Genomic DNA, 27,888 nt, shown 5'->3' with positions numbered 1-27,888 from the left:
CTCATATGTCAGGCGGTAAATGAAATGACAGAAGTCTTAATTGTTAAGGTAGTAAGTATCCAGTCATATCACACTGGTAAGCAAATTAATTGTGAATGTTTAACTCACTCCTTCTGCTCACTGGGATTCAATAATTTAGCCGCCCCAGCGCTTGATAACAGGCCAAATTAGAATTAGAATCAACACTCACCTCCTGTCATAATTGTCTACTTTCTCTTAAGATCTGTGGGTGTTGGCCATGTTGGATGACAGGAAGTTGTCAGCACGGGCCCTGTTTGATGACAGCTCCCACAGACAGACTCAGATGTCGGTCCGTGTCCGCACAGGAGAAACTCTCTGTTACAAACTGCCCTTCCATGTCTACGTGAGTGTTGGTACAAACACACACACACACACACCTTCCATCTCACACTGACAAACACGTGGAAAGGACAGGGTGACACTTCTTTTTATCTTTATATTTAGGACACAGCAGATTACATTCGTCCCATCCGCTTCTCACTGAGGTTTAAGATCAACAACACAGAAACTGGTCCAGTTCTGGATGAAGGCTGGCCGATCACTGTCAACAAATCTGTGAGTGGAACAAAAGTTAGCATTACTACCGCACTCCCTGCTTCATATTTCCTACGGTACATGAAAGCATGCCTTCTCATCCTCTACGTACACCTATTCAGATCCCGTTCTTTAAGGACTGCGGTGAGGATGATGTTTGCACAACAGACCTGGTGCTGAAGGCACACATGAACATCTCTGGGACAAGGTAAAGATATTAAATGCACAGATATCTTTATTCACTTTTATCTCCAAAGGTGTTAAACAGAACATCTTCTCAGTTGTTAGGCCTGAATGACTATATGCTTTCTCCACAGACAGAAGCCTTATGTAATTCGCAGCCCTCGTAGGCGTCTGGCTGTTGAAGTGGAGCTTCAGAACAGACTGGAAAACGCCTACAACACCAGCCTGACACTGCACTATTCACGCAACCTCCACTTCGCCAGCCTTAGCATCAGGGTAAACCACACTCACACGATCCCAACAAATGTAGCATCACTTGCAAGTAGGCATTCTCATTTATATCAATTCATTTTTCTTTTCTGTCAACATAGGAGGATGCCCACTTTAAGATCGAGTGTACAACACTTGGCTCAAACAGCCACTCGTGTAATGTGAGCTATCCAGTGTTTCGCTCCCAGTCAAAGGTAGGCTCATGCTAAGGAAACGGCTCTTCCCCACTCGGCCCACTCACAGTTCTCTCCCTTCAGGTGAAATGTGTCACTTCAGCAGGCTGTCTCTACTGTCTGCAGGTTCACTTTATGTTGGAGTTTGAGTTCAGCTGCACATCTTTACAAACTCGAGTGCAAATGAAGCTCAGTGCCACCAGGTAGTTGACTCATAGCTATATTGTGCTCTCATTTTAAGATACTGAAGGATAAACATAGCCAAGTGAAAAGCAGAGTGTACGCAACCCTCCTTTTTGTTTTACAGTGACAGCGTGGAGAGGCAAGACACTTTGGGGGACAACAGTGTTCAGCTGCAGAGTTTTGTTCAGTATGAGCCGGACCTGTTTGTTAGCAGGTGTGTGTATACAGCATGAGCTCCATCTATTTAAAAAAAAAAAAGAAAAAAAAAAAGAGGACTTTCTCTCAGTAGTTATTCATACAGCACCTCTTTTTGCTGTTTGTCGGCACAGTTACTCTAATCTGAACCGCTACGAGGTCCACCCCACACGGACAGTCTCAGAAGCAACTGGACCAGAGTTCTACACACACATCGGGGTAAAGATACAGTACTGTATAAACGTCTTGAGCCCCTTCTTCATTTCTCTAGATTTTTCTCTCAAGCAGCTAGACTTTCATGTAATCTTTTAAAGTGCTTTTGAGCAAAATCCTCCAGTCTTTCTAAAGGTCTTTCAGAGTTTTCTTTGGATATTGGCTGCTTTTTCTGCTCCTTTTCAGTACAGCCCTTTTACGATATGTGTCATATAATCCATCAATTAAGAGTGTGTCATCAGACTACAAGACAACATGAGGCAATTAAAGCTTTGTCTGCATTTGTAGCTGCAGAATCTCGGCTGTTACACTGTGAGTAATTTGGAGCTGCGGCTGTATCTGCCCTCAGTGGCTGGAGGAGACAGAGTCTTCATGACTGTGACAGATGTGTCCTCAAACAACGTGAGTGGGCTTTTGTGTATTTGTATCTTAATTGCTTCTAGAGGATGAGTGACATGTTTAAATTGCCCCACAGGCCACAGGAGTGAACTGCAGCGTGCTGAGTGAAGTAGCCCAGCTGAAGGCAAGACAGAGAGATGTACGGCCCCTTCATCCCGAGGACATGTTGCATGATGAAATATTGGTGAGGCCTCCTTTCCTGCACCAAATGAACACTCCAAAGCTCTCACAAAGATGATAACACGACTTGTGTGTACCCGTGTAGAACTGCAGCACGTCATGGTGCACGGAGGTTGTGTGTGACGTCCAGCAGCTTCTGCATGGTGCCTTCATACGAGTCACTCGCAGAGTTCATGATGACTTTTTCAGAAAAGTGAGTTACAGAGCAGCACGCACATGATTAGATATTCATGCAGTGAGTCGAACATTGGTCATCACCCCTCTGTCTATGTCTGCAGGCCAAATATAAGTCAGTGAGGATAATAGGTGCCTATGCTGTCTTGGCTAAGGAGAATAACCTCATCACTCTGGGCACAAGAACCGTTTGGGGGGAGGTAAGCCTGCAGAGGGATTCTGAGCAGTGCAGTGGGGGGGGGGGTAATGTTAATTCTCTATGAACCCTCCATTGCTTGTTTCTTTTCTACAGACTCTACTGGAGGTGCTGAAGGGGCGAGCTATTCCCATCTCGCTCTGGATTCTGATTGGCAGCATCATAGGAGGTTTGCTGCTACTGGCCCTCATTATTTTCATACTGTGGAAGGTATTGCATTTAATTCCACTTCTTACCTCAAGAAAATATTACAGTGCGTTAAGGACGGGATATTAATCTCATTTGTCTTCTTGTCAGCTCGGATTCTTCACACGCAAACACAGAGGAGAGGATGAAAACCACGAGGACTGAGCCCAACTTCTGCTGCCATGAGAGCAGTCCTTTGCCATGAAGACCACCAGATGAGTGGTGTTTGCCTCCCAGCGGGCACAGAGTTGGTCCTGGGAGGGGGCTCAAGACAAAGATGCAACAGGGATCTCCCGGACCAAAGAGAGCATTATCAGGGTCCAACAGAAATGCACTACCCACTATTTCCAGGGTCTGGGGCACTTATGTAAATACTCTTTTTCTAATTTCAAGAAAAAAAAACAAAGTGTATTAAACCACAGTTCTACTATTTAACTTGCAGATTTTTTCCCCCATGGTTTTATATTTCAAACAATCACTTGGTCCAACAGGTTTTGTTTTTACTTTAATGGAATTAAACCAGTTGAAAAGTTATTTTTGTTCTGTTTATTCACTGATGTTGCATGTTATTAAAACAAGAAAAAAAAAATCTATTCAGATTTTACCACACTCTCAGAAACATCTCGGCTTTAAACTCTAAAAACAAATCATATCAGACAACAATCAGAAACAAAAAGCAATGGAAAACTGTTCTTAAGAAAGGGTGATTCATAGTGTGCTCGAGTCAGTTTTAACTTGGAGATGCTGAAGCAGAGTTTATGTAGGATTCTAGAAGAAAGATAGTTTCATCCACTTGGTTCTCTGCTGAATCCAACCTGGAGAGAGAAAAAAAAGGGGGAAACGGTAAAAGAGGAACATCAAGAAACTGCTGAGATACCTAATTTCCCTTAGACAAAGTTAGTTTTAGTTTTGTCGTCCTACTTGTTAACATGAAGCTTTAAGCTATCCAGCTGTTGCTTCTCAGGAGCAGTGATCATCTCCTCGACCTCGGTCAATTGTTCGGGCTCGGCCCCACTGGCCTGCAGAGATGCCAGAATAGCTTCGATTCGCTGGGATTTCTCCAGAAGGCGTCTTTAAATCAACAAAAAAAACAATCAGCCAATTCATCCGTGACACAGTGAGTGAGCCACATCCCTTAAAGAGTGAAATTATCAGATAAAATCATCGTTCAAAGACCCACTTGCTCTCTTTGCTCTCAAACAGGCGTCGATCTACGAGGTTGGCCACTGTCTATAGTGGAAAAATACCCAGAGACAAGACACAAATTATGACAAAATCAGCATGAAAAAACAAAAATAACCTGCTAATAGACATCCATCCAGATCTCTGGAGGTTACAGAGTGTTTCTGGTTCACCTTGTAACAGTTCTGTAGCAGCATTCTTGCCGTAGGGAGTTGATTGACAGTGTAAAAATAAAAGGTGCGAGAGGGAGCGTAGTCTGGTGTCTTGGGGATTTCCTGAAGGATAAATAATAGTCACTCAGAGAGGATGAACAATGAGAGTGAATAGTATGGCTGTTCGCTCCAAATTTCCAAGACTCGAATCACCAAAATGTCATCATGACGATCACAAATGGCCACCTCTTATATTCTACTCGTATTGCTCTTCACAAAAAAAAGACAGAATAAAAAATCCATATAGAGTGATGGCTAATTTATAATTTTTTTTCTCCACCATGTTTGCATGTGGGAAGCTTTCAATTCATCCTAAAAGCATGGAATGCTTTTTTGTGGGGGGAGGCTTTTTATGCCTTTAATGGATAGGACAGTAGGAGAGACAGGAAACAGGAGGCAGAGAGAGGGGAATGAGACACAGTAAAGGCCTTCCGATGCGGGACTCGAACCGGGGCCAACTGCAGTGAGGACTGTAGCCTCTGTGTACCCGGGGCGCCTGCACAACCCACTATCCCACCGGCCACCCCGGGATGCTTTTTAAACAACTCACAATCCATCCTCTGCATACCTGTAGCTGGACCAGGTTCTGGGACAGCAGTGTGTACAGCATGTCTTTAGCCTCTTTTGCTGGAATCATGGCAAAGTCTTCAACTTGCTTCTGCTCCAAATGACGTTTCCGTAGCAACAGACGGAAGATACGAGCTGATCTGGAGCCAAACCTGGTGACGGATTAAAAGTGGTTTAAATTATAATGAGTTCCTGATGACAGGTAGCATGTTTTCATGCTTAAAACACACACCGACGTACCTCTCCTGTACAACAGACTCAAGTGTGGCTCTTGCCAAGTTGGCTAGTGCTCTGTGGAGATCTGAGAGATGAGTTCAGAAAAGCAGCTGTGCGTTGCGATCAATGGGTAAAATGGTATCAACGGCACGTTATTGGCACCTCTAAATGGGAAAAAGGATACTAACAACGAACATCCCTCCTCCACTTTCACCAGCCTTCCCCACAAACTCCATCTAACAAATGAGAAGTAGAAGATGATTTAATCGTTTTGAGTAGATTAAGAAAAAACAATTAAACAGTGTTAATGTGTGCCTCGAGGAGGACATACCGGGTCATCCACCAGTAGTGTGAGGTACTGGTCCAGGATAGGTCTGGGGATGTTGTAACTGGCTGGCAGGGACCTGTAAATCTCATTGGCAGAGAGGGGCTTTGTACAGGTGGCAGTTGGAGAGGTTGTCACCTCACTCATCCTCAACATGGTCCTCACAATTTCACTGCTCGTCTGAGTTGTTAAGAGTAAAAAACTAGATTATTAAAATCAAGCAGCCGCTATATTTATTGGTACTAGCAAAGAAAACTGAGACTGAAGGTAAACCCAGGTAGTTCTGAGCTGACTGCTGGATCTTCTCTCACATTTAAGGGGAGGCTGATCCATCTCCTCTTTTCCTTTCAAATCATATACCTCATTTTTTATTTGATCCCATTTCAAAACCAACCAAAACAGAAATTTAACTGAAAACTCAATCAATTTTGTTTGTGAGAGATACATAATAATAAGAATTAAAAAAAAGGGTTAACTTGTTCTTGAACAATAAATTGTAATTTTTAAGCTCTGTGTGGAAACCGAACCTGATCCAGCTTGTTGGCTACAGCGCTGACTATTGCCTGGTCTCTGAAGTACAGATGGAACCGCTCAAAATTCACCTGCCAGTAAATTCCCTCATCGCCGTGCGTCTGAGCAGCAGAGATGCCGAGCATGTGGCAAACAACAGTGTGGAGAGACAGAGGGTCGGATTAGTTATGAGCAGATTGTTGGATGTAAGGGATGTTGGAGGCTGTGCAGCAACTGTGTTTCACGTAAATAAAATCACTGAATCACTGACCTCTGAATCCATTTTAGCCCTTTTTGCATTCCTTTGGTCCTCTCCATCCTCACCAGGGAACTGGCGTTTGCCTCGTCCTAAAAGTGTCACATGAGGAACCTTATAGCAGTCAGGGAAGCTCTCCGGTGTGGGTGGGGCGGGGGGGGCTGCAGGAGCAGCAGGAGCAGCAGGGGTGGCAGGAGGCGCGCTTCCAGCGGTGCTTTCTTTCGTTCCTCCTGCTGCCAGTGGAGGGCAGCGCTGAAGAAAATGGGTTTCCACCAGATTGGCAAAGGTAGGGGACACTTCACTGTAATCTACGCTGTTCCCTTCTATAATGAAAAAACAGAAACTTGCCGTTACATCACCATTTTATCTAATCCCACATAATCCTGAAAGTCATTACATTTGAAACCTTTTTCCAACACAAAACACCACACCAGGATTGTGAAGCTAATGCTAGTATGAGTGTATATTTTTGGTTGACAAGTGTTCATCCAGTCTTTCAAAGACAGGTAGTAGCTTTTGTAACTGGCAAACCCAAAGCCTGGCTTTAAAAATGCCTTCCAGAAAACTGTGAAAGATCTGCTCGATACGGACACCGACCCTCCATGTTCTGTGTGAGACGGTCCGCGACTGTCTTCACCACGCTGCTCATCGTCATTTGGCCTCGCTGCAGCAACTCCTCTATGATTAGCTCGCCCGTGTCGCCGTACAGGGTTTTGGAGGTGTAGATGTAACGAGGGTAGCGCAGAATTCTCAGGATTCGATCGCAACAGGCATGATACTCTGTCGGGCTCCCGGGTCCTTTCCGACCTGAGGCGAACAAACAAGCCCCATGTTGGACAAGCACACACAGAGACTTCTTCACCTGGATTGAAAGAGAAAAGGGCAGGGGTCAAATATTTGCCGGTGTGTGTTGTGCTACTCTTGCTGTTAAGATAAGAAACTATGGAAGGAAAAAAAGGATAAACCTGTCAAAGAATTTAAAAAAGATGAGATTTACACAGAAACAGATAAATGTGGAAATATAGAGACAAATAAAAGATGTAGAAATAAATGTGAAAACAGACAAATGATAAAACATATATCATTTAGAGCATTATCAGTATTTGTTTTACTTCTTTTTGTTTCTGTGTGTATTTTAAAATAAACATATTCATGTATTCTATGAAAATGACTCCATCACTCTGAATTACTCTGTTGTTGGGGAGTTGTTTCCGACTTGTATCTGAGTCATAGATGGAGTTTGGTGAGACACCAGATATGCAGTAAAGCGTGTCCTCCAAATGTCGGAGCCAACTTTTTATTTAAGTTTCATAGCTGTAATATGACTGAAATATAATAAGAGTGAATATTCCACAACTATATTGCTTATCTATGAGCCTCAAATGAATTAAAAAGGAGATTTTAATGAACACTTAAGTTGAAATGAGTGGCAGATGAGGCAGTCTCCTCATGCAACGGGAGGAAATTCATAAAGAGGAAGCAGGCAACATATGCTCAAACTCTAGGTTTACTCATTCTTATATCCATTTGTCTTTGTATTTTTCCTCATTCACCTTGTTATCTTTTAAATATTAATAATTATTTTTATGAAAATCCTTTCATTCCATAAGAAAAATGCCGTTCAAACTACTGCAAAAAAAAAAATCCACAATGTAAAGCATTTTCTACGACTTTATGTATCACCTTACTCTTTTTGACGTTCACTTACTTGTGAAACAACAGTCTCAGTTTATTCAGCCACATTATGTCATCTGAAACTATGCGCTTCAGGTGTAAGTTCTCAAAGTCTTTCACATTAATGTAAATGTTTCCAGAACATCGCACAACTGCTGAAAGTGGGAAATGATGAACTAACATCCATTACTTTCAATTACTGTGCAATTAGCCGCGAGAGCATAAAAATCTAAAGGAATAAAATGGTCGGCTTGAATACGCCACCACAAATCCTGGGCTGATGAAACACTGACAAGCTAAAGAAAACAGTTTGCCAGACTTACCAGATCCACCGAGAGGCCAGTTTCATTAACAACAGTTCTTAAATTATGTGTCCCACTTCTGAGCAGGTGTATTCCCACTTTTTCCACCACATCTCCAAAGTGCTCCCGCAGCAGAAGACCACACAGACGAACCTCCTGAGTCGTCATCTGCGCAAACAGCGAAGCACAAATGAGACATAACATAAACCATAAGTACCAGCACAGACATGTTATTTCTGAAAGGTATTACACTGTTTCACAAAGAAATACATGTCACAATAAGCCAATTTTACTTCTGTTGCCATGAGCAACAAAAACTTCTAAAAAGAAAAATTGGACATTTTGATCTAATTTCGACACATAATTTGTGAAAGCAGCAAAACAGCCATTCTGATATTGTCTAGCACATTATGTGGCATCCTTCATCCTTCATGTCCCATTTGGCATCACAGAAATATTACCGGCATCCAAAGATGTGTTTTAATCGAAGCAAACCACCACTTTAGGATGTAGACTGAGGCGGATTTCCTCTGATGAGCTACTCACTTAAGGTCCTTCCAAAAACTTTAAGATCAAGACTTTAGCTTGGCCAATCCAAATCATTAACAACCATTGTTAGGTAGAAAGAAAGGTGTGCTAAGGGTTATTGTAAGACTAAGACTGCTAAGGATTATTGTCTTGCTGCATGCCCCTTTCCATTGAGATTTAGTTCATGGACAGATGTCCTGACAATTTCCTCTAAAATTCATCAGTTTAATTCAGAATTCATTGTTTTGTCAATGATGCAATGATGGCAAACCATCCTGGTACAACTGTAGCATAACTGGGTTTCTCTATGACACTATCGTCACCCAATTTTTTCAACAATCTTTATCTAGTTTTAGGACCTGTGTGAAAGTCTGAAAAAGTTTTCCATGAAAAATATATTTGAAAGAAATTGAAGGGTAAACATTCAAGTATCATTGTGAATGGGCAAAAACAAACATTAACTTCTCAACTGATAATCATTTCTAGGGAATAAGGCTGCAACGAACAATTATTTTTATTACAAATTCGACTCGACTGACAGTTTGATTTTCTATTGATCGCATCAGCACTAATAAGACAGTTTTTGAAGCTCCATACTGAATAAGAGGCTTTAAAGTAAAAAAAAATCTCTACTTTTGCTGCTTTTATCTGAAAAAAAAAATCAGTTTCAATCATGTTTCTCGTAATTCATACAACTTTACAGAAGTACAAAACTAAAATAACTCCCGAACTCATTTGAAGTGTATTAAACGAGGTCAAATTAGGGAGCTATAAGTTTCAGTGTATGGAAATAACAAAGGTCCAAAATACAGTGCACATCTAAACTATGCCAACTAATCAAAATCGCCCATTTTTTGTCTGCATTTATGAAATTATACATTATTAAGAAATGTTTGATGACGTTGTAGGTATACACATTAATACTTCAACAGTGTTATGCTACGACATACAAGTTACACACACGTGAATGAGCTCATGTCTACTTGTCTATAAACATAGTAGCCAACTTATTATTTACAAACTACATAGTTAAAAAAAAATTACACCAACCTCTGACAGATTTGTTTAGGACCAAACGCGGGTCTTTTCTCTAAGCAGCCAACAGACAGACGGTTTTACACATGCTGCTCCTCCATGTCAACACAAGCACACTTCCGCTCTCCGGTTTTCTCGCTGGGATTCCGCAGCAGTGCCGCGGTGCATGCCGGGCTGGAGGCGGACAGCTGTCTTCACTTTGTGGAGGACCTACGTCAGTGTTTGTGCTGCTCTGGGGAAGATGGCGGAGGCTGCGGCTGTTCCCCCGCATCGGTTTTTCTGTCACTGTTGTAAGGGAGAAGTAAACCCCAAACTCCCGGTAAGTCGGGTGATTTTCGTTCATCTGTCATAATATCGCGTCCAAAATGCGCGGCTGTCAAGGCTGCCTTCCGGCAAACAGCCGTTTGTTTCGCCTGCTTGCTACAGCTACACCGCGGCTAGCCTGTTAGCAGTTAGCAGCACTGGTTGTTATTAACTCACTAAATATACTCTGGTCATTTTTATCCTTTAAAAAACGGACTTTAAAAGCAAACATTGACATGTCTTGTTGGGACTGCGTGTTTGATACGATCGGGCCATAGCTTTTTGCAATAAGCTTTGGTTAGACACTTTGGAGGTGTTGTTTTTTTTTCACACAGACAACAAACAACGGGAAGAACTGAGATATTCGTGTTTTACCCTTTCCTCCAAAGCCACACGTTTACCTTCAGTTGACTGGGAGTAGGGATTTTTTTGTTTTCAGTTTTTGTTTCTGTTAAAACACAGACTTGACGCGGTTAGTTGGGGGAATTTTCGGGAAGATGTATGTGTACACGTCATTTTTAGTTTCAGTTTTTTAAAAAACAGTGAGAGTATTGTTACAGCGATTAAGAGGCAGACGAGACTGACATGTCGACAGACCTTAAATTACAATATGATACTCTGAACCTATGATCTAAATGCATACTTATAACAGCCTTGCAGTTTGTCATAGCTGCAACAAGCTAGTAATGTTTTTTTCTTCACTGTGATCATATTTCAGTGCTCTTTATCTATCCTAACGATCACTGAGGAAGCTGTAGTTTGTAGTACTACTGTGTGGTCCTGATGTTTGATATTGAGATAATTAGTTGGTTGGTCATTAAAATCTTAGACACACTTGTTTTGTTTAGCATTGAAAAATCATTTCTGTAAAAGCTGAAATGTCATATTCCCCACACATGTATTAGAAATAGTAGACTATCTTTTGCTCTAATTATCTTAGTTAGAAAAAAACATACCAACTTTGATTGTTTTTTTTAAATGTTTTATTATTACAGCAATGCTATGATAAGATAAAAAATAAGCACTACTTTAGACATGAGAATGGAAGTTTAAATACCTTGTCTGTGGTCAGTTGGTAACGCTTCTTCTCGACCACCCCGTTCCTCTCAGGACATGGTCTGGTATTGCCGTCCTTGCGCACTTGGCAGTCTCATTCCAGACTGCTCTCATTAGTGGTTCCACTATGGCAGAACGAGCTTCCATGTGCTATCAGAGCAGAGGCGTCCCTCTCTACTTGCAAGAATATCTCGAAGACTTGTCTCCTCAGAGAACACCTCCTCTCCTGACACTTCAAATACACCTAACCTGCTCTCACTTGCACTTCTGTGCCTGTTCTACTTCTACTCTGTCATTTCGATGGATTAATATTGATTAAGCACTCATTGTATAGACCAAGGTCTCTTACTGCACTGAAGCTTAAATGGTATTCTCTGATTTGTAAGTCACTTCGGATGAAGCATCTGCTGAAAGACTAAATGTAATGGAAATGATAGATATTAGTTGGCCATAATATTAATTAAAAAACTGGTGACTGATGGTATATAAAACTGCCTTTGTGGCTATCAATAATATTGCTCTTAAGTCAGTCCACCTAATTGTTTAGTTGTCATCATGCCTGTCATGGTTCTTGTTCAGACTATTTTGCATAACCGTTGAAATAATCTCCATTCAGTTGTACTAAACAGCTGAATGATGCTAGCAAAACTGATCTTGTCTTGCTATGGCACCAGCTTTCACCTCCATCTGCGTTTTACCTCCGATATTCAACCAGTTGAATTTTGATGCAATTCCTTTGACATCTCGGGTTTATTGTCAAACACTGCTCTCTGCATATTTTTGCTTTTTAGCCAAATGAAATAGAAGAGTCCAATAATGTGAAGCGGGTGATATGTTGAGTTTGCAATAAAAAATCGTCATGACAATCGTAGGCATTAACAATGCCAATTTTAGACTTATAGTGCCATAAGATGACAGTTAAACCATTAGTTACAATAATTTGTTTTCTATTTAGCTCTCAACTTAAAAAAAAATTCTGATCTCGACTTCCCCAGTTGTCATTTGAATCTTTATTTTTATGGCACGGCTGCTGTGTCACTGACTCTAAATTGGCTTGCTTGTCTCAGGGACTCTCAGGCTTAGTCATGTGGCATGTCTACAGTGAGCCAAATGACTGCAACCCCCCAACATTATTACACTACTTAAGGTATCCTAAGAACCATATTTCAGTCATGTATCCATTTATACAACAGAGGGAATAAACTGAGAAAATGACATACAACTGCCAGAAGATGTTTTTTGCTTACCGTGGGGTTCCTTAACCAAATCTGAGCAAGAAATTAGTTTCAGATCCCCAAATATCACAAAGTGAAGCTAATGGAATTTGATACGTCGTCATTTGAATTTGGCATGTTGGTTCATTCATATTCTGTTTTCAAAAGCAAAAGGAATACAATATGAAAAGCTGATATTTTCTGCGATCCACTCTGTCAGCATATATATATACAGCTGTTATACAGCAGGTATCACTCTAATCTCTCACAGAATTGGTCTCTATGATAACTGACCTCACTTTAGTTTTGTTTTCAGTGTTGAGAGGACAACATATGATCCGGTCTCACATATTGGCAGCCGTGTTTTCCTCATTCTGTTGGCTGCTTTTTAACATTCAGCACTTTAGGTGTGGTTGGCAGACCAGCTCTACCTCCTTGGTCGCATTCATAAAACACTTGCCGTCGTACTTATAATCTGCTATTATCTTTTGGTGATCTCACGATCTTTGAAATATTTTCACTATTTTGGGGCCCGTTGATATTTGTCAAATATAAATGAATCTTTTTGTGGTAAATGTAGTCTATTTCATTAGAAATTCAGATGTAAAACATTGACCCTGATATCTTTAGATTTAAGTTATCTTGTAATATTTATATGTACATATCAGCCTAAATAATATCTCTCTAGTGGAGCTGCAGTAATAATATTAGTTTTATAAATATGTAAATACTACAGCTTTTACTGAAACAAACTGCCAGACAAACAATTTATTCCAGCTTCACCTTTGTGAGAGTTAGCCTCCCTTCCTCTGCTTAGTGTCTTTATCAACTGATTATTTAAGGGTAAAACATAGCATTTTATTCCATGGATTGTAGGAAATTACAATAGTAATCCTCCCCAATCTATTTGAATCATCTATGACTCAGTCTTTGCTTTGACTCGTTTCAGGAATACATCTGTCCAAGATGTGATTCAGGTTTCATCGAGGAAGTAACAGAAGACTCCAGGTAGGAGACTTTGGTCACGTTGCGTGACGTTTCCAGACGACACGTGACTTTAAAGCCTGTAGTGTTGGTCTGTAACAAGAGCAGGAACAATGCTGATGCCGCAGTGTTGAAGCTTTATGCTCATCATGCAGTCTTGTTCCGGACTAACACTAAAGTGGAACATATGTGCAGGTTTCAGTCATGGTTGCTGATATTGTGTCTTTTGTCCCCCTATGCGCTGTTTCCCTCAGTCTCCTAGAGGGTGGCGCCAACGGGATAGATGACACAGCCACACAGTTTGCAGAGGTATGAATGGATCTAAGGAGTTTTTGGGAGTAGAGGGCATACAGGATGAAGAGATCTTATAGAAGTAATTGTATATTATGATCAACTGAGTCCTTTTCTTCTCTTACCTTCTTCTCTGTTCTCCTCTCCTTTGTCCCCCGTCTTTTATTCCATCATTGTCTGTTCTCTTTGTCTCTATCGTCACCCCCTCTCTGCTACTGTCTGATCCTAACATCCCTCCAGCTATGGCACCTCTTGTTACTGGAGCGGCCATTTACAACAGACAGCGACACTCCTGACTCAGAACCTCGGCTCCCTGGAGGACGCCTGGGGGGATTCGGTGATCTGGGAGGTTTGGGAGGTGGATCGATTGGGGGATCTGTCCCTGCAGGGTTGGGAGGACCTATGGGGAGCCTACTAGGAGCCGGGGAACACTGGGGACCAGGGCGTCCTCCTCGTTTGCACAGTCAGAGGAGATACCGGTCCAGAGGCAGCAGTAGGCCAGATCGCTCGCCTGCTGTGGAGGGGTAGGTCATTCACTGGTTCAGCTGCACCGTCCTCTGTTTCTTTTATTCTCCTGTTTATAATGAGAGGGCTATTTAACATGTACCCCTTGTTGTGCGGGGTTGCAACACGTTCTGAGTCCGACACAGTTGCCTGGTTGATTGTGGCCACTCTATTTAATGATGTTTTCATCAGACATGCAGTGACATGTCCCAGAAGCATCCAAGAAGCAACTTGCCACTCTGCTTTGCTTGATATACGCGACTGACCTATTTTGGACAGAGGCCATGTCAACCAGCACAGACTAAATCATTTTCAAAGTGGAGCAGCCTTCTGACTCCTGATCATATTTCACATCATTATCCCTACCTGCAGCATAGCAAGTATTTATTTAATTATTTAGTTGTGTGTGTGTCGTGGGTAATGAGAAATTTGGCATTTGGGGAAATATAAATTGTCATATGACACAACAAATGCTGTTTCTATAAAGGGGACAAAGTGCGTGAATGATCTACAGGAGTGTTGGCAATAGGCGAGCAACAGTAAATATAACAGAAGTATGCCTACAATATTTTGCTCCACTAAGTGTGACTTGTACAGTCAAGCAGACATTATACTTTGCTTGGCATGAGGGATGAAAAAGAACTGCTTCTCAGTCACAACAACATCTGAAAATGAGGTTTTACAATCTTAATGGATCTTCAATTTTGGTGATGACTTTGTGTTTCTTTTTTGTTTGTTAGGATCGTACAACAGTTTCTCGCTGGTCTATTTGCCAACTCTGGAGTCCCTGGCTCACCTCCCCTGTCATGGTAAATCAACACGGCAGTAGCATCCCACGGTTAATGCTACTTAAATGCTATTTCACATCAACTTTGGCTGCCTGTGTCTCTTTCAGGACGGGAATGCTGCACTCTAACCCAGGGGATTACGCGTGGGGGCAGGGAGGGTTAGATGCCGTGATAACACAGGTAAACTAAACTTATTACAAAACCTTGTCTCTCACTTTTTATCGTTTGACTTTACGTGTGTGTGTGTGTGTGTGTGTGTAGTTACTAGGTCAGTTGGAGAACACAGGACCTCCTCCAGCTGAGAAGGAGAAGATTTCTTCTCTCCCAACTGTCAATATCTCTCAGGAACAAGCAGGTCGGTCCCATCTCATTCCTATTTCCCCTCTCTTACCTCACTGATTCACAAAGTTTCTCTTTTTGTGTCCTTGAAGTGCAAACTTCAGCAGCGCTATCACTAAAGCTGTCAGTTTACCCTCTGTATGTAATTACTTTATTTTAGAAGTTGGCTAAGCACAAACCTCAGGTCATAGCAGCTGTGTGTAATTTTGCTCCTAAGTTTGTGTTTCATCATCTTCGTCACTATTTATTTTTACAAAAAACTGCTGACTTCTACAGTATTGCTTGCTACTTTGTTTTAGTTGTTCGAACATGTACAGAAGCATGTTGTCATGCAATGAAGTAAGTTTGTAAATAATTAGTTATGACTAGTTATTGTCTTGTGTTTAAAAGTATCATTTGGACGCTGTCAGAGTTGCCTGTTAGCCTTGGCATTATCAAGTTTGTTCTATGGATTACTTTCTAATTATGTGAGCTTATCTCTCACTCCACCCCCCACTTTTTCCACTTTTGTGTGGTTTCTTCTTCACTTCATCTTTGTGTTCCGTCTTGTTTTACTGCTCCGTTGTAACGGTTAGTTACGGTTAGTTGTGCAGCCTAGCTTTAAAATAACCAACTATTTGGGAGAAATCAAAAAACCCCTTCTTGGACTTTTATGGTTTTAATTCTTCAATGAGACTGTTTTGTGTCCTTAAATTGCCTGAATCGTCTGGTTAGACTTTTAATGATGCATACACAATTTAGACTCTTCAATGAAAACGCAGCTATACAACAAAATTTAACAATTAAATCTAAGGCAGTTTCGTAATAGGAAGCTGTATGCGCTGCGTTAGCTGCGTGGGTTGGGTGCACAGCAGGGGAGGAGGTTGCATACTCACAAATCACATTAAAGTTCAGTGACCTTTAGTTCGCGGGATGACCAAAAAGATCCAGAAGATATCTAGTTTTTCCAGCCGCAGACTTGGAAGCAGGATGTATTTGTCAAGCTGTCGGTGAAAATCCCTGGAATTACTGACGAGGAGACGGGCAGCAGTGAGGGTGTGGGTTGCTTATATCCACAGGGCTAAAAGGCAGCTTTTTTTAACAAGGGACTGATATGGTAGGGGCATTGATATCAGGTGAAAGATAAAAACGCATATCCATCTTTACTCCCACAGACTGCTGTATGGAATGTCCAGTATGCAAAGAGGACTTTGCGGTGGGAGAGCCAGTCAGACAGCTACCCTGTAACCACTTCTTTCATTCAGACTGTATAGTACCATGGCTGGAAATGGTGAGTTACCACAAACACAGCAGATTCAGAATATGGTGCATTCACATTCTTTAGATGTAAGGGAACACACTTTTATTGTCTGGACATCATCATGAAAATACCCGAGGTGATTTGATTGCTTATTGTTGATGGAGTTAATCTGTGGTCTTGTACCCAGTTCCTTAGTATAACCTGTTTATAGACAGAATTATGTCCTATATAGTCAGTGCTCTGCTGTGTTTTTTCATTAATTCTTTTACTACCATCAGATGGTAGTTTGTGAGCACTGTTTTTATAGCACAAACTATGATTAATGTCACTATTTTTTCAGTAAGATAAAACATTTGAAACGGGTATGGACAAAGTCTAGATTTAATGCTAAATTGAGCTTAATTTATCCAGGCAGAAATCAGGGCATCTGTGTGGAAGTTTCTGTGTCGTGTGTGATTAGTACCACTCGCATCCATAGAAGCATCATCATCTTGTCAAATGGGACTAAAATTCAGAAAGTCCTCTTGTTAAAACATCTCACGGACACTTGTGAGAAAACAGCAACAAGCTAATGTCTGCATTTTGTTGTGTGGCCATGCAGCATGACACATGTCCAGTGTGTAGGATGAGTTTGAACGGAGAAGACAGCAGCAGCCAGACCCCATCAGAGTCCCCCTCCCTCTCTATGGACCCCCGCACACAGGAGAGATGGTCCTTCTGAGACACCCACCTATCTCATCCCTTGGTTCCCCTCCAACAAAACGCTTCTCACTTTCCTCTGTTCCATCTCCATTGCAGTCATAATCATCTCAAGATAACTTTTTTTGTATCTCTAATTTCTATTTTAATGCCTTTCTCCTCAATCACGTACCATGCAGACGTCTTAACAATCCACTGTGGTTTGCTTAACCCCCCTTTTTCTTTGCCAAGTGGCACCTCAATGTAGATTAATGTTCGTCCCGCCCGTCGTCTCCATTTTCGCTTCTCAACCAAACTTCGTCGACATCTTTCGTTAAATGTACTGCTGCAATACACCATGAAGGGGAAATGCCAGAAATGATATCATTTACCTTGACTTCTGGATGAGCTTAATCCTGCAACTGAGCCCTGAAAGGCACATGGAAAGACTTTAGGGGATATTTTCACCCTTTTGCATTTGCAGAGACAGGACATAACAACACGAACGCCCACTGCTCTCAAGGATTTAAATATTGTTCCATTTTTTTTTTAAATTTTTTTTTTTTTTTTGAGGGTTGCATCATAACGATGCCGATTGAACTCATTTATGTACAATGGCAGTGTTGTATTGGATTGCACTGCAAAGGGGTTCATGCTATTGTGTTAACACATAATGTATTACAATAAAAGAACAAAACAAAGCATTTTATAGGAATCATGTTGAGTGGCCACCAACAGAAGCTGTGACTTCAGATAACAGGAAGAGATTTGTGGCACCTTCCAGAGGAGTGCACTATGAAGCATGTTCAACACAGCTGGGCTTTCTTTGTGTTAGCTGGACTGAAAAAAACCCACAAAACCTAAACCTTCACTCAGAGATAACCCGTACTGTGACTTTAACTCCAGCTTTTCTTTATAGACTCTGCGCACTCACACAAGATGGGTGTTTTACTCATCGTTTGATGCTTCTTCCACACAATGCCTATCACCTTTCATTCAGAAGAAGAGCAGGTTGTATGAACGGTGAAATGTGAAAAACATAAATGACTTTGAGACAATAGGGCTGCAGAAAATTGTGCAAATAACTAAGTTGGTGGAAGTTATACAGTATATGTTATACTGTTAGATGCACATTAAGCTCTTAAAACTTTTAACATGATGAAAAGTACACTTACCTCGGACAGCATCCCATAATTGATGTAGCAGTCACGTAAGTCATTGGCCAAATCGAAGGGAAATTTAATTGGTTGAACATTTTCTGATGTATAGGTCTAGATTTATTTATTTCTGTGTACGTGTTGGATCCGATATCGGCAGCAGACTATAGAATGAATTTGTTGTCGAATCAGAACAAGATATAAAGAAGGAAAAAAATCCGTTCTGATTCACCCAGTGAAAGCTTTGTTCCCATGGTAACATGACGCAAACGCTACGTGTCGTTCTGCTGTGACTGCAAAGCCTCTTTGGTGGGTCACCAACCGAGAATCTTCATCGGGGGTTTTGCCACAGTGGTCAAAAGGGCTGATTTTTAGTTAAGATTAAAGTCGATGGTGGGTCAGATATTTGCTAGATTAAATGCTGAAAAGATATCACCGATTCAACGTTGTATTGTGGTTAAATTTGGCAATTAAAATGCCCAGATTTGATCAGCATATAATGCGGTACACTGACAGACTTCTAAATAAGAGTTTAAATGATTTTCTTCTATATTCTCGCCTTAAATTATTTTACAATGTCTGACATCGACTTTCGATGCGTCTGCCTGACCACATCGCAGTGTTGTGTTAGTCTGAGTTTGCCGTCTTTTGCCCTTCTTTCAGACTATTTAATCCAAAACTTTGAGTATAAACTGTTCTGAAGCGCGTAAGTTAACGTGGTGATCTGGTCGGGTGAAAAAGAGAGCCACCTTCATGACCCTGAAAGCTCAACATCACCTGCTAAGCCACTGATCTTGCTTCGTAGTGCACCCCTCAGGACTCTTCTCCATCTGAAACTATAAATGTTTTTACCACTGAGAATTAAATGAAATCCCTCAGTTTGGCCCATTATCTGATGCTTTATTTCACATACCCCTCCTGGTGTATATATAATAAACAGATGGCATCCCTCTGTCATTTTATTCTTCTGTTTATGACCATCTTTTGTTTCACATTTTCCTTTTTTTATGTAAATAACTTTAGTCAAAAAAAAAAACTTAAGGTTTGCAATGATGAAAACATTGAGAATGGAGATGCACATGTGAAATACCTGGTTGTCCAACTGTATATTATATGAAAAAAGTCTATGATGTATTAATAAATTGACAAAAAAAGACTGTTTTAACTTTCATTGCTTGAAGTCTATTTAATGTGGGGTTTTATCTCCTATGTACTCAAGAATGGTGATATGCAGCATTTTCAACAATAGATGCTTTATTAAAAATTTACAAAGACTAAACTAAATCAGAAGGTATTTACAAGTTCAGGACATCATTTAGATGATTTCTTCACTGATGTGAGAATGGAAGCACACTTCAAGATGAGAATTAGCCCTTTCAGGAATGTTACGGCACAAGTTAATCTGGTAAACTCTTTCATGTATATTCAGTTACCTTTTTTTTTCTTTTTTTTTTTAAATAAGGAATGATGACATTTTATTCTTTTGAATCAAAGTACAATGTGTTATGTTTCTTATTGATCAAGGTTAATCTAAATGACTACTGACATAAGGACTGTTTCAAACGGCAGCAAGCCAAACCAACCATTCAGTGAAACTGCATGTAGGTGGTGTGCTTACAGGGTGCTTATGTAATGAGAAGAAGGCTCCATTATGAAATGCTTTCTTTCTGTGAAATGTGCAGAGAAATATTCCGGTGTGTAATTTTGTGTTACAGCTCAGTTTGTGTTCCAACCAAGCGTTAGCAGCGAATTGGCCGGCGCGGTGCAGGGAATGTAACCAACAGCAGGATCCCAGACTTCAAACTGGATCACCGACGACGACCTGACAAACGCAAACGGCGTTCAGTATTTGCCCGACAGTCGCACATATTCGCACAGATTGAATTAATGAGTACCTGTTGAGGACGATGATTACCACTGAGCCATCCGGTCTGATGAAGGCAGAAAATTCCAGCTTTGTTTTTCCACTCGCGGACACCCCCACCCTCTGAGACCCCTCCAACAGGAACTTGCTGTGTAAAAGTTTAGGGATTGATCTCATAAGACTCTCGCCTTGTGAAATGGGAACATGTAACATGTCATTGATGCATGGGAGGCAAACGGACGACTACCTGAAGTGGGCCATGCTGTAAAACATCGGCTGCTTGTAGAAGACGTCGAGCTCCGCGTCCACAACAACGGGGCTGTCCACAAAGTTTTTAACCCAGTTTGGGCCACCAGTCTGGTTCAGGGCCAAGTTCCAGTCAGTCCAGCCCACAACATGATGATTTAAGTCCTAAAACAGAAAAGACCCACAAGTTCAGTGTCTACTGCCTGAAGGAAGTTTTGAAGCTCAGTGGTAGGATATGTTTCATTAAGTGACTCTTTTGAAGTGGGACCTAGTTTAAATGTCACAAAGACAGCACATTTACATGATCAATGTCCATCTGACTCTGGATATGTCTACAGCCTGAACGAGCCCATGCAAAATTAATTAAATGGAAAGAGTCCAATTTCCCTTGAGTGAGAGTGAAGAAAGAAGAGACAGGACGCCAGCTCCAGCTTGCCTCGCAGGCCTGCAGGCAGTTTCTCTGCAGAGTGGAACTTGTAACCCTCAGTGCAACACGAAGGGAGGCGACACACCTTTCTGCGGCAGCTCGCAGCTTGTCAAATCGTACATCTGGAACAGTGGATCTGACTGAACACGCACAAACATGCAGCAGGATCAGATGATCTCACCTCTATAATGTCATGCGCATACTGTTCAGCCCTTTCCCAGCTTCCCAGCTTCACTCCTCTGTCAATAGGGTTTGCTCCAGCACAGGCCTCTGTGCCAAACAGGTAATACTCTGGGTAGAGCTGATGGGTGACCCCCAAGCTTATGTCAGCAGGGACAATTCTGTCGTAATACCAGTGTACGGCCACGCCGTGAATGTACTGTGCTGCATGAACATCACTTAGGACCTGAGGGGGAAAAAGATAAAAATGACTCGCCTTCGAGTAACAGAGTTTCCTGACTCAATATAAAGATGCTGTTTGCTTTAACTTTGAAATCCATTTTAATATGGCCGAACCGTAACTTTAATGTGGCCTAAATGCAGCATAACCATGTCTAAATAAAGTCTAACATGGTTTATATCCACTTAAACCTGTCCTAAACTCACTGTAATCTCAAACTAAATGCAGTCTGATTCCAGATTATCTGGCCAAACCCAGGTCTAAATATAGACCAACATGTTCTAAAACCTACTCAAACATTGTCTGACACCAGTCTAACTTTTGCTTAAACCACTCTAAAATGGCTTGAGCTGAGTTTCCCATGGTGCAGGTAAAATCAAACCTGACCTCAACCCACTCCGTTCTGCCAGTTGACTTTTTTCTTCTTTGCGAGAACATTAAAGGGTTAACAAAACCTACGCTCACTACTGAATCCACTTTAATCTGACCAAAGTCCAGTTTAATGAGCCTAAAATTGATGTTGAACACTGCAGTTAATCAGTTACTAAATTGTACTCTGCATGTTATTCAAGATGCCTTACTTTTAACTTTATGGCCCCTGCAGAAATCTGGTTTTACTGTACATATTAATTGGTGTTAAATATCAAAGAGAAAGTCTAAAAAGTCATTTTGTTGCTGCTACTTGGCTGCAGACTGAATGGTGGTTTCTTATTTTAGCTTTTTCCCCGGTGTCTAAACACTTTCACTCTGGGATAAATCTTCTTCATCATGCACAACTTGTGTTGCATTGCACTACATTTTACTCGTATGTTAAATGTGATTCTTCTTCTTCTTTCGGCCTCTCCCTTTTATCAGAGGTCGCCACAGCGAGTCAATCTCGCATCATTGATTTGGCACAAGTTTTACGCCGGACGCAACTCCCACCATGTATTGGGACCGGCACTAGAAATACACTGGCTCCTGCTCCCCAGTGGCTGGATGCTATGTTAAGATGTGATTAATTTCACTTAATTCCATAAACTGGTTTATGCTGCATGTCCTCATGTCTCATCTGTAACCGCAGAGTAGCTTCAGGTAAAAATAAAGTTAGCAGTGACCTTTTTTTCTCTACTGTATCTCTTCATCCTTGGACTCACCACTTTGGCCCAGTGGGGCAGCAGCAGGCGGTTGTCATCCAGTATGATGATGTGTGTGTGGGGGTAAGATGAGGCTTTCAGAGCAGGGCCCAAGTCCAGAGCCACCCAGTCCCTCTGCTCCTCAGCAGTGAAGCCGAGAGCCTGGAAACTGAAGTGAGAAAGAGTTGCCTCAGTGTCTCGCAGCATTAAGAATATATAAATATATATATATATATATAATGTATATATATTCAATTCAATATGTATTTATATAGCACATTAAAACAACCTCAGCTGACCAAAGTGCTTCACAATAGCAACTGCATCACATATTAAGAGAGTCATCAATAAAATAGCAAAAAGAATAACTTCATCACAGATAAAAAAAAAAAAAAATGAGATAAAATTAGCAATAAAATAACAATAACAGTAACAATAAAAGAAGCAAGCCAAGGTAAACTCCATTTCAGCTCGTGGAAGGCCAGAGAAAAGAGATATGTTTTGGTCTGGATTTGAACTGGCCTAAAGACTGAGAGGACCTGACAGACAACGGGAGGCTGTTCCACAGTCTGGGTGCTGCCACAGAGAAGGCTCTATCACCTCTCATCTTTTTATATATATACACATAAACTATGACTTGTTAAGTCATATAAGAAGAGACCTGTAGTTTCTCAAAAGTCCTGCAGTTGGCTCATTTCCTGTGGTCACGGCCCAGAAGGTCAAGTTATATTTAGCATACTCCTCAAGGAACCTGAGAGGAAGAATGAAAGCATCTGTCAGAATAAAATTCTCTTGTATCAAGCTTCGTCAATATGCAATATCACTTGAAGCCACCTGATATAGTACTGAGCCCAAGTTTTATGCTCTTTTCCCCCTGGCTTGCCTCTCAGGGAGCCCTTTCCTATGAGTTCATTATTAGTTTTCATCCAGGCAGGGGCGCTCCAGGCGCTGGCAAACAGGGAGAGGGGACGAGGAGACATGGCCTGGGCACGCTGCAGAAGAGGGATCTGAGAGACAGAAGAGCAAAGACATGGAGAGACATGCCCCTTATTGCATTTCCCGAATTGAGCACACTCAGTTGCTCCACTCCTCTATTTGTTTCTTGGTCCCTCCCACCAGAGAGTTGAGCAGAGGAGCCAAGGACAGACACGAGAAGAGAGGACACAGGGTAAGAGGCGTTAAACAAAATGAGACGCCCTTACTTCAGAGCTGACATTTTAAACCTGATGCGAAGCACGACTGCACCTACCACTTTAATCATTTCTTTTTGGTGAGCATTACATTCTCTTGTGACAAAGTAGATAATCACTTTTAATTCAACATATAGTGGAGGATCGATGTGTAACACCCCCTCTGGACGTGGTGGGTGACCCAAAAAAAAAACATTTGCAAAGGACACACCCATGTGCATCCTCTGTCTATAGCTGCTCTGACAAGTCTCTCCTCTGGGTACATTTCAGGACTCGAGGCATCCTTCAAAGTATTTTGCCGTGAACAATTTTCAAGTCAAAAAAAGAAGAGGACAGAGGAGCGAGGAGACAAGGAGGCTGAAATTAGACAAATGAGATGAGCTTATAGAGGGATGGTCATGTGTTTGTTTGAGAAGAGACCTTCATGTCGATGTCCTCAGGGGCCAAAGTAAAATTGTCCAGGTTGTAGTCTCCAGGTGTGTCAGCATAGGTGTAAAGGCGGGTTGAGAAGTCACAGCTGGCCATGGGGATGCGCACAATCCTGTAGCCGATACCTGTCACAATACAGAGAACCAAACATAACTAATGCTGAGGGATAATTTGATTTGATCAGAATTCATCAATGTATTGCGGTTAAAAATTCCTGAATGACATGTGAGAATGGGCCAACAAGCCCCACAGACTAATTCTTAGTCTCAGCCGTACAGAATCTTACTCTTAACCTCACCGTGGCAACCTAAACTGCCACTCACGACTCACAGCTGACGCTCTAAACAAATCTACATATGCACACATAGCTTAACCTCGACGCACACACACTTAGAGATACACACAGCTTCAGTTAATAAGACACAGGGACGAGCAGAGTCCGTAATCCTCCAGAAACTGCACAGTGTGGTTTCACTCTGCAACGAAAAAGGCCTTTTATTTTCGTGGTTTACATTTTTTGTCATTTGCACAGGCCTGTGAGAGCAGACGTTGCTGACATCTATTCAACATAGGTTATTTATTTTCATAATCATCAAATTAATAAACATATTAATGTATGGGAGTACTATGCAGCCGTACATTCTATGACAGGGACGGCCTGTAATTGATGTTGCCATTATTGTTGTTAGTATATATAATATATATATTATTAGTATATCATTTACACAGATATGCTTTACTGAGCCGGAAACAACAACCTGGAAATATCCTGATTTGATTATGGTCTTAAAATAAAAGTGTTTGTGACATCATATGTGAGGCATTTAGTCTAATTTGTGTAAAATACTAGTTTAGACTGTTTATTGCCATTGAGCAAAGAAATACCAGGATGTACTTTTTTGGCATATATTAAACATTCTGCCCTGTTTAAACAAGTCAAGCTGTTGGTGGTAAACTGAACTGGTTTCCACAGTTAGATGTATAGTGGCTAACGCACCTTTGGGATGTGGCGGTATGGAGGATCTGCAGCATGAAGGTGCTGCCTGAAAATCCAAAGCAACTGTACAACATTATAATACTATGTAACACTTAAATGGATAACTTGTCTTTTCCTGTGAGGTTATCTGAGCTGCTTATGAGCAGTTGACAGCAGCCAGAGTGCTCACAGAATGAGAAACTGTACTTTCTAATTATGCTGGAGCAGTACAACCATACTTTTCGATGGATAGGAAGCCCATTCTTTGGATATTGGCCGCATATTTAGCTCAAACAGTACCTTCATTTGAGAAGTACTGGCGCAGCAGCTGCTCCTGTGCACCATCAGAAAGAGAGAGAATGTTGATGGCTGCTGCATCCGTCATCGCGCCACCAAACCCCCTGATCCTCTGATACTTCTGGAAGGGAACGACAGTCAACCTGAGGCCTGAAAGAAACACATTAAGAAAGGCGCAGGTGCTCCAACACCACAGACGCAGTCGAATAAAGTGCTTCTCCTCCACTCACCTGCTCCAGAGCTTTTCTCCTGGACCTGACCGTGGCCGGCCTTCAGCCTGCTGCCCGCCATGCTGCTCAGGTAGGAGGAGTACTGACCCAGCGGAGGCAGGGTCACCGACCCCACACTGTCACAGTAGGTGGAATTACACACACACACAAACGAGCCGTGGCCAAAGTTTTTGGCTATACATTCATTGCCTCCTGGAAGAAGAAAAAACATGTCAGGCCCGTTACTTTACTTTTTTTTGCACATAAAAACAACAACAACAGATTAAACTGTGTGAGGATGTGTTTTGTTGGCTACCTTTACAGAGAATAACATCAGCTGCGATGAAAACAAGCACCAGAACAGTACATGATGGCAATGACGGAGCCATTATATCTGGAGACAAAGTAGTTCAAAATGAAAACGTAGAAGTCCAGGCGTAAATCTGATTTGACATGAGTTCAGGAAGTTCAACCACCGCAGGGTCCGCGACTGACTCAGCAAACACATATACTCACATTTCATTCTCATGACATTCAGAGCTCTTGATGAACGATTATCTAACCTAAAATTATTCTAACAGGAAACCCGGCATGTCCTGGAGGGAGACTCAAGTATTCATACCACACCGTTACATTAACGTTGTCCAATATGCCATAGCAGAGCCTCGTCATCACTTTAGACCAGTCACATGCCTGAAGAAGCGGTCAGGTGAGCAACGCAACCATGTGGAAATCCGCACCAACAGCCAGGTGGTGCTGTGCCATCAAAGCGGATCGAGTTAACTTCTCGTGAGCAGAAGGGTCCCAGATATTGTTTAATCCTGGTTTATTTTATTTTAGTTTGGTTTACACTGACATGGTTCATTTGAAACACTAAGACATTAAAGATAAAAAAAAAAAACACAAATCCGTGAAATATATGTGCCAGAAAACGATGGGCAAAGATAATGTATTCACCCATGATTATTAAACTTACGAAGCAACCCACAGACGCACGTGCACAGACAAGAAAACCGTGCCATTTTAGTGTTAATAGTATATATGTATATAAATGCATCATATGCATTTATGATATAATATGATGTGATATGATATATGATATAAATGCATCATATGCATTTATATACACATACCATTACATGCCACCAGGGGGCAGCAATGGACAAGAGAGGATTGCTGAACAAGCACTCGTAACCAGTTTAAATCACAACTTCTCCTAAAAAAACGCCGCCAGAGTTATACCCAGTGTCGTTTACAAAACAATCCACATTTCTTTAGGGAACAATATTAAAAACTCCAAAATATCAAACAGGGCCACGACCAAACCAAACAGACTATGGTCGTAAAGCAAATGGGACGAAACCAACACAATAATACAAACACATGTGGGATTGAACAGTGACATTCAGAGTCTGTTTTATGGGAAAATCACCAAACTAAACAAATATAATTCAGGTAAACAGTAACTATATTTACCTTTTCGGGCAGGTTGGTGCAAAAAAAAAAAACATACGAGAAGCTCAACCAATATACTCATTGACAGCTGGTCGACCTCGTTTCTATCAGAGCCAGACAAATTATTTTTAAAACATAAACAAATCAATCAATAGTTAAAAACTATTTTTTTTTAAAAAGAGAAGACTGCGGAAATAGGAGGGGCTAATGCTTGTCTTGCTTTACGGTGGTCTATAAGGGACATTTTACTACTGCTTGCACACTCTGAACTCGATTGTTTTTTTGTACTTTTACAAGTTTCCAATGTCGAATAATCCGAATAAATACGTATTTACTTAAGAATGGTATGGTCTTTCTTTAAGATTCTTAGTAACTGTAATGTAACAAACCTTTTAAACTCTACATTTTACTGAAAGCAAAATTGATATTTTGGTGTTTTTTGTTTGATGCTCTCTTTCAATTTCATGCCTGCAAATGTTTTAATAACACTGTATGGAGTAAACAATCCTCAGAAGGTCCAGTCTCTCAGAAGAGAGAAGAGTTAAACGGGTGAAAAAGTTCTGAAAGATTGCGTAGGCAACTATTTGAGGTTGCCTCTCAATCAAATACTGCATTAGAAAGGACATTTCTGTGGTGCAAATTCCTGCGATGATTCAGAGGGACTTCTGAGTCATTGCATGTGAGCAAATTTTTGCACTGCCACCACAACGACAAGTTAGAGGAACTACAATATATAAAGGGGGAAAAAACTGATTTAGAAACTCTGTGTCTTTCCTGGCCCCAAGTTCATTTAAGGCATTCTGAGGTGAAGTTTAAAAAACTGCCTTGTAGTCTACTTATTTAAAACAAACCATTTGGGCTTTCAGTGTTTCAGTTCCCTGTGGATTTGTAAATATTTGTTGGTCCACAGATCTGCAATGGCAAAAAGAAAAAAGCATTAAGTGGACACGAGCCCCAAGGCTACACATTTAACTCTGGAATATACTTTGGTGTACAGTGGAGTTCATGGTTG

The 27,888-nt window shown here is 41.3% G+C and overlaps 4 protein-coding genes across 5 annotated transcripts in view; 2 read left to right on the top strand and 2 right to left on the bottom strand.

The window, feature by feature from the left end:
- Nucleotides 1-3,435, top strand: part of itga10 (integrin, alpha 10) — a 30,690-nt gene extending 27,255 nt beyond the window's left edge. Inside the window, exons 17-30 of the mRNA XM_075465592.1 lie at nucleotides 222-364; nucleotides 466-576; nucleotides 678-763; nucleotides 873-1,014; nucleotides 1,110-1,202; nucleotides 1,308-1,384; nucleotides 1,489-1,578; nucleotides 1,694-1,778; nucleotides 2,061-2,174; nucleotides 2,248-2,355; nucleotides 2,437-2,544; nucleotides 2,630-2,725; nucleotides 2,818-2,931; nucleotides 3,019-3,435. Coding sequence (XP_075321707.1) covers nucleotides 222-364; nucleotides 466-576; nucleotides 678-763; nucleotides 873-1,014; nucleotides 1,110-1,202; nucleotides 1,308-1,384; nucleotides 1,489-1,578; nucleotides 1,694-1,778; nucleotides 2,061-2,174; nucleotides 2,248-2,355; nucleotides 2,437-2,544; nucleotides 2,630-2,725; nucleotides 2,818-2,931; nucleotides 3,019-3,072 — 1,421 coding nt within the window. The 3' untranslated portion in view covers nucleotides 3,073-3,435. The remainder of the gene's footprint in view (nucleotides 1-221; nucleotides 365-465; nucleotides 577-677; nucleotides 764-872; nucleotides 1,015-1,109; nucleotides 1,203-1,307; nucleotides 1,385-1,488; nucleotides 1,579-1,693; nucleotides 1,779-2,060; nucleotides 2,175-2,247; nucleotides 2,356-2,436; nucleotides 2,545-2,629; nucleotides 2,726-2,817; nucleotides 2,932-3,018) is intronic.
- On the bottom strand, nucleotides 3,400-9,864 carry polr3c (polymerase (RNA) III (DNA directed) polypeptide C). The gene is made up of 13 exons (XM_075465593.1): nucleotides 9,730-9,864; nucleotides 8,173-8,319; nucleotides 6,773-7,037; nucleotides 6,191-6,498; nucleotides 5,937-6,041; nucleotides 5,416-5,589; nucleotides 5,269-5,320; nucleotides 5,109-5,169; nucleotides 4,870-5,020; nucleotides 4,263-4,364; nucleotides 4,088-4,137; nucleotides 3,829-3,978; nucleotides 3,400-3,722 (listed from the first exon to the last, which is right to left on the bottom strand). The coding sequence occupies exons 2-13, from the start codon at nucleotides 8,317-8,319 to the stop codon at nucleotides 3,638-3,640; spliced, it is 1,650 nt and encodes a 549-aa protein (XP_075321708.1). The 5' UTR covers nucleotides 9,730-9,864; the 3' UTR covers nucleotides 3,400-3,637.
- A 38-nt stretch (nucleotides 9,865-9,902) lies between these two features.
- rnf115a (ring finger protein 115a) lies at nucleotides 9,903-19,425 on the top strand. Its single transcript, XM_075465596.1, has 9 exons — nucleotides 9,903-10,033; nucleotides 13,237-13,295; nucleotides 13,526-13,580; nucleotides 13,803-14,086; nucleotides 14,807-14,875; nucleotides 14,962-15,034; nucleotides 15,116-15,209; nucleotides 16,348-16,463; nucleotides 17,035-19,425. The coding sequence occupies exons 1-9, from the start codon at nucleotides 9,956-9,958 to the stop codon at nucleotides 17,152-17,154; spliced, it is 948 nt and encodes a 315-aa protein (XP_075321711.1). The 5' UTR covers nucleotides 9,903-9,955; the 3' UTR covers nucleotides 17,155-19,425.
- A 79-nt stretch (nucleotides 19,426-19,504) lies between these two features.
- Nucleotides 19,505-27,069, bottom strand: gba1 (glucosylceramidase beta 1). 2 transcript variants are annotated; one of them, XM_075465594.1, is made up of 12 exons: nucleotides 26,898-27,069; nucleotides 25,738-25,815; nucleotides 25,443-25,634; nucleotides 25,216-25,362; nucleotides 23,931-24,064; nucleotides 23,155-23,327; nucleotides 22,982-23,071; nucleotides 22,342-22,489; nucleotides 20,987-21,211; nucleotides 20,380-20,543; nucleotides 20,164-20,280; nucleotides 19,505-20,090 (listed from the first exon to the last, which is right to left on the bottom strand). In XM_075465594.1, the coding sequence occupies exons 1-12, from the start codon at nucleotides 26,956-26,958 to the stop codon at nucleotides 19,985-19,987; spliced, it is 1,635 nt and encodes a 544-aa protein (XP_075321709.1). In that variant the 5' UTR covers nucleotides 26,959-27,069; the 3' UTR covers nucleotides 19,505-19,984. The 2 variants fall into 2 exon arrangements, with proteins under 2 accessions (XP_075321709.1, XP_075321710.1); XM_075465595.1 differs by lacking the exon at nucleotides 26,898-27,069 and adding an exon at nucleotides 25,938-26,425.
- Nucleotides 27,070-27,888: the final 819 nt, after the last annotated feature.

Source organism: Odontesthes bonariensis, chromosome 5, assembly GCF_027942865.1.
Source record: "Odontesthes bonariensis isolate fOdoBon6 chromosome 5, fOdoBon6.hap1, whole genome shotgun sequence".
Lineage (NCBI taxonomy): Eukaryota > Metazoa > Chordata > Actinopteri > Atheriniformes > Atherinopsidae > Odontesthes > Odontesthes bonariensis.
Note: the sequence above shows the minus strand (reverse complement) of the source record. Positions and strands in the feature narration are given on the sequence as shown.

Excerpts from the sequence above, each read along its gene's own strand:
- polr3c (XM_075465593.1), bottom strand. The coding sequence starts at position 8,319 with ATGACGACTCAGGAGGTTCGTCTGTGTGGTCTTCTGCTGCGGGAGCAC. Across the intron at positions 7,038-8,172 it reads CTGGCCTCTCGGTGGATCTG|GTGAAGAAGTCTCTGTGTGT; the intron begins GTAAGTCTGGCA and ends CTTTCAATCCAG. Across the intron at positions 5,321-5,415 it reads CACTACTGGTGGATGACCCG|ATGGAGTTTGTGGGGAAGGC; the intron begins GTATGTCCTCCT and ends CTCATTTGTTAG.
- rnf115a (XM_075465596.1), top strand. The coding sequence starts at position 9,956 with ATGGCGGAGGCTGCGGCTGTTCCCCCGCATCGGTTTTTCTGTCACTGT. Across the intron at positions 10,034-13,236 it reads AAGTAAACCCCAAACTCCCG|GAATACATCTGTCCAAGATG; the intron begins GTAAGTCGGGTG and ends GACTCGTTTCAG. Across the intron at positions 16,464-17,034 it reads TAGTACCATGGCTGGAAATG|CATGACACATGTCCAGTGTG; the intron begins GTGAGTTACCAC and ends GTGGCCATGCAG.
- gba1 (XM_075465594.1), bottom strand. The coding sequence starts at position 26,958 with ATGAGTATATTGGTTGAGCTTCTCGTATGTTTTTTTTTTTTGCACCAA. Across the intron at positions 23,072-23,154 it reads TGGGCTCAGTACTATATCAG|GTTCCTTGAGGAGTATGCTA; the intron begins GTGGCTTCAAGT and ends TCTTCCTCTCAG. Across the intron at positions 22,490-22,981 it reads GGACTTTTGAGAAACTACAG|TTTCCAGGCTCTCGGCTTCA; the intron begins GTCTCTTCTTAT and ends TTCTCACTTCAG.